This window comes from Alligator sinensis, unplaced genomic scaffold, assembly GCF_000455745.1.
Source record: "Alligator sinensis unplaced genomic scaffold, ASM45574v1 scaffold280_1, whole genome shotgun sequence".
NCBI classification, from domain to species: Eukaryota; Metazoa; Chordata; order Crocodylia; family Alligatoridae; genus Alligator; species Alligator sinensis.
This window is the reverse complement of record NW_005841835.1, coordinates 3,759,089-3,764,393: the sequence shown is the minus strand read 5'-3', so window position 1 is coordinate 3,764,393 and position 5,305 is coordinate 3,759,089. Positions and strand designations below refer to the sequence as shown.

General features: G+C 38.5%; 1 protein-coding gene across 8 annotated transcripts in view; it reads left to right on the top strand.

The window, feature by feature from the left end:
• MIPOL1 (mirror-image polydactyly 1) overlaps window positions 1-5,042 on the top strand; it is a 357,774-nt gene extending 352,732 nt beyond the window's left edge. For all 8 annotated transcript variants that reach the window (XM_025201449.1, XM_025201452.1, XM_025201472.1 and 5 more), the window contains one exon: window positions 4,810-5,042. In XM_025201449.1, the coding sequence (XP_025057234.1) occupies window positions 4,810-4,876 (67 nt within the window). In that variant the 3' untranslated portion in view covers window positions 4,877-5,042. The remainder of the gene's footprint in view (window positions 1-4,809) is intronic.
• Window positions 5,043-5,305: the final 263 nt, after the last annotated feature.

Below are 5,305 nucleotides of genomic sequence, written 5' to 3'. Positions count from 1 at the left end.
CAGCAGGAGAGATTTACTTTTCAAAGATTATGAATGTTTATTCCAACTGATATCATCACCATAGCAGACCCCACAGGTAAATCTGTTTGCTACTAAACTTAACTTCAGATAATCTTGGTTCTGGCCTAGAATTAATGTAAACTCCATATTCACAAAAGGTCATTATCAGCCCCTCAGAAATCAGGAGTCTTTAAGGCAGTGCTTTTATTGCTAAAGTAAGAAATATTTGTGTATCAGCTTTGCCATTGCCTCTCTAAAAAATGAGGTTATGTTACCCCTTCACAAACAACTGTTTTTGGCTTCTGGAGCAGGGATGTTAGAAGAAGCCATTAAATGCACACTACAGAAATAACTTATGCATATAGAGAATATTTTTCACTCTTTCTTTTTATGCTCTTCAAATACAGTAAATTTCATCAGTCCTGAAGGCATGGAATTTTCTACCTTTCAATACATGCAGCTCAGTATGACAAATGCTGGGGTTGCAGCTATTTTTCTAAGAACATTTTGGCTCAGCCTTTTTTTCCCTGTTAATGCCAATTTCTGAAAACACAAAAATAGAAGACAGTTTACATATAAACAAAGCAACATTTGTAAGGTGAATTATTTCCTTTGGGCTGGATTTTAAAGGTGCTTAAAGTACCTAAATGCAGATAGGTGCCTAGGGGGTTTAAAAAGTACCTAAGTGGGTTAGGCATCATCCTACAGAAGTAAATAGAAAATGGGTTTCTGACCTACTTGGGTATTTGTGATTATTCCTCTCTTAGCATTATTAGGAACCTGCATATCTTCAGACATACAATCCTTTCTTACTGTAGCTGATTTTTCCATCATCGTTCTTCTGTCTTACCTAAACACCAGAAAGAATATCTTCTCTGCAAATTCGCTTTTTTGGGCAACTTTGTGAGATGAAGGGAATTGGATTATTGTCCTTTTTATACTTAGGAAACGGAGTTCCATCTTTTCCATCAGGGGTTTTCAACTTTTTTGGCCCGGAGGCTGGACATGGAGCCGGGGGGAGGCGGGTGGTGTGGGACAGCCACTACGTGCAAGCTTCCCCTCCCCACCACTTCCAGCCAGGAGCGCCAGCAGCGTGGGATCTTGCATGGTGGCACTCCATCTCCACCCACCTGCACGCACCCCCTAGGACCTACTTAAGTACCCTGTTTTACATCACTGTCATCCTACAAAGACTACCTCCTTCACAAGTTAGTCAGTCACATTCTAAAACCCATTCTAGCAAAAAAAGCAACTTTGGTTAATTTGCTCAGTGTTGAGGATCACAGTCAAATGCTGTAAATATAGCTGCCAGTTAAGTAAAAGATGCTATCATTATATTTCTGGATTATATGGCGATGATGCAGTTAATAGGCAATAGAAGTTGTTTCTTTAAGTCATTGGCTTCCATCCTTTTTCATGAAACTGCCAAAATTAGGAGCCTGGTATACCAGTTAGTTCCCAATACTTTCTGTTTAGCTATATGGGCTCTAACCCACAATCAAAGTTAAGCTGCTGTTATGAGAGTGGCATTTAGAGCTGTGAATTAGTCTGCCTAGTAGAAGGCAGGGCAGAGATGCACCTTATAGAGTACCTAAATCAGAGATGCATAAGCTTTTGTGAGCCTGAGCTCTCTTTATGAGCTGTGTAAAACACCCTAGACTGCCTACCCTTCAAAGGGAGGTAGTTGTACTGCAGCAGCCTACTGAGTCTGATCATTAAGGGACCAGTTCTGATAGAGGCTGATCATTAAGGGACCAGTTCTATCAGCTGAACCCTTTTTGGGTGATACCTTACAGCATAAGTAGTGTATTTAACTCTTCTTGCCTGTTCACAGAGAAAGATGTTATTCACTGTGAGTAAGAGTGGCAGAAATGGGCCCTGTGAAAGATAACAAGGACTAGAATTGTGTGTTCCTGAAGTACTAATTTAGAGGCTTGTACCAGGGGCTTCTAACCACTGATTAGGGCTACAGCATTGTTTTGTGGATTTTGTGGGAGTTAAGTAACACAGTAGGTCTCGAGCTGCCTATTGAATTTCACCCTCTGAGATTTAATTCATGAGTAGTTGTTACAGTTTCCCTTCCACAGAATTGTTTAGATCTATTTTAGGGACCCAGTTTCTTAATCCCCTACTGTTTTTGTTCCCAAATAAAGAATAACTAAGTTTGCAAATCTCTACAACACTGAAACAAAAGGCAAAAAATTAGCTCTGCACAGCTTGTACTTGATGCTGGAAACTCCGTTTTGATGATTGCAGTCATCATTCATCTGAAGGGCAGAAGCTATGATTGTTAAGCCTCATTATTTTCAATGAGGCCTGACAGTTTCAAGGTTAAACAGAAGACAGCAACTTTCATCCTACTGGTATTTCTCTTCAAACATGGGCAATTCTTCACTAACCTGTCTGCATTGTTGTGCAATGCCATTGGTTGGACACAAAACTGTGCAGGATAACATATAAGCCACGATGCCCATTTTTCTATTTCCTTTATCGTTTTAAAGGCACTTAAGAAACTGAAACAATTTTAGAGTTGTTTTCCATGTGTGTGTAGCCACACAGTGATTTAAATAATCCAGCTTGTCAGATGTCACTATTTTCCTTCTGTCTTTCAGAAAATAATAAAAACTCCTATCAGCTCAGACTTTCAATTTGTCAAAAATATTTGGCTCCATTTCTTCAACTCTTTTTGCTTCCTAGCAGGGGTGTATTTTCCTAACACACAAAGAGGAAGAGCACCAGTGAGTGAGAAGCTTCCATTGGTGATTAATGTGGATGAGAAGGTCAGGATAGTTCTGCTGAGCATAAATAAATTATCTGTAAAATTCAAAGGTTCTAGCAGCTGCTAAAAATGAGGGCAAATGTGTTCCAAATCATTATTTTTTTAAAGTATGGAACATCAGAAATGACAAAATGTGTGAACTTCTCAGAAAGAAGGGAGGAAAAATATGTCCAGTAGATTTTCTAGGATCTGGAAGCCACTTGCTAGCCAGTATTTCAAGTAAGGATAAACTAAGAAGCCCACATTTTGATAGTTGTGTAGGTCATGGGAAGTTATCAGCTGTCCATGTCTTCCCTTCACATGGATGAGGAACTATATATTTATGCTTTGGGGGAAAATGCTACTGTGCAACTAAGATGACAAAGAAAAGTTCTGAATTTTTTTTACTGGAAAATAATTCTGATTTGGTATTGCATGCAAAAAAATAATACAAGTACAAAAGTCAAGAAAGCTGGGAACACAATTGTAGGTCAACCCTGAGTACAAATTGAGTTCAAATGTTACAGTTCTTTAGGAGGCAAAAGGTAGATTTATAATCAGAATATCAATATATCATTTGGAAAGTAAAATTGCCAAACTTGACAAACCATTTCTCCAGTACCCTGGAGAACTATGTTTTGTTTCCTGGTGTCTATTAATAATCTTCCCCTCCATTGCTTTTGAGTGATGAAATCCTAATCTAGTTTCAGGAATTAAGTAATCTAAATAGTACAATCAAAGGTATAGTTTCATGATGCTCAGAGGTTACTGGAAAATCTGAGTGTTTCAATACCTATTGTATGTAGTAGTCATTATCATATGTTATGACTTGGGACAATAAATCCAAGAAGCACAAACTAATTCTTTTGCCCTTAGATCATTTATACATCCAGTAGGTCAAACACATTTTGTAGTTCTAAAATGGTTGGCTTATTTCTATTTTGTATTTACATTCTCTCTGTTGTGCAGCTTGCAACAAAAAAAGAAAGTAAAAATGGCCTTTTCAGAGCAGAAAAGATAGTGAGCTTTCAGTACTGAATGCAGCTAATTGGACTTGCATCTCTTCTTAACAGCGTGTTGTGTGTATTATACATTGGGCACAACTCTGAAAAAAGTTCTCTGCCCTCAATGTCAGGCTTTACGCTATGTGTTTATTTATGGGAGAACTTTAATAGAGGGATTCTATAAAATGGAATGAACAAAGGAAATGGCTATTACACACTGTTCCTGGAGTGCTTAAGAAAAATGTATGTGAATGCAAAATCCTGGACAAAATTAAATCTTTGAGTTTACCTGTGTGCTTTTAAAGAAGGAAAGAGGTAACTAAGCACGCAGTCTGATGAGATGCTCAGCACCCTCATTCCCATTTCATTGAAGTCAGTGGGAGTTGAAGCCACCCAGTACCTTGCTGAGATAGGTCCTGAATTATCATATATTGTTGTTTGAATTGATAGAACAGCCATATTCACCAGTTTAAACATAAAATACATCCCTAGTTCCTCAGAGACTTTATTTTTCTTGTATTTTGAAAAGAGGTTTTGACATAATGCCTTTGGGATTTTTAGAGGTAAACACACAGCACTAAAATAGATTCCAAAACTGAGCTGAGTAACAGGTGTTGAGTTTCTTCAAAAGAAGTACAGCAGCTAAATGTTTTATTTAATGACAGCTATATCCACATAGTTGATTCTTTTTTCAGGAACTGAATGTGCTGCTTCTGTAAAATGGAATATCCAGACCTATATTGATGTGTGCAGTCCTGTGTTAACTACTGTGTCATAGGAATCGCAGATACTGTATATATTGCAAAGGAGAAGATTAATTGATCTAACACCTCTGACTGTGACTGGGCCGGGCTGTAGGTTAAAAGTTTTTTCAATTTGTCTGCACTTTGCCCTAATGTCTGTCTTTTACAGTAATGCTTTGTTTCTTAGTATGACCACCACCAGGACAGCTTGGTTCAATGCAAACACTGTCTCTTTCAGGCAGAACATTCCTAATGTTAGCTTCTTTTTTTTCCCCTCCTTCCCTCTCCCCCACCCCCACCTCAGGTTGGAAAGGCTGGTGGACGTCCTGAGGAAGAAGGTTGGAGCAGGGACCATTAGGACCGTGATCTGATTGAAAGCTCCAGTCTAGGGAAGCATTCACATCTGGTGACCAGGCTGCTTCATTCAGCACTATGTAAACACTAAAGCCTTAACTTAGCAAACAGTTGTTAGAAGTGGGACACTCCAACAACATTCCAAGCTGAGATAAAATCAAATCATAAATGTTTAACCACTTTGCTGCTGAGTTTGGTGATTTGTCAAAATGTATCGCTGCAAGCGCGTTTGTTTTTAGGGAGCTGTATTGTAGCATAGTCAGTGAAGAGTCTGAAAATATTTGAGATGCATATTTTAGAATGCTCTCTTAATATTATTGGACTGCAGTCTGCTTCCAGGCCCAAGATGATCATGTTCTAAATGCTACCTGCTTCAGGCACAAAATCCTATAAAGCAGAGTCTCAAAATATAAATCCCCTTTGCTATTTATGAGTCTGCAAACAAT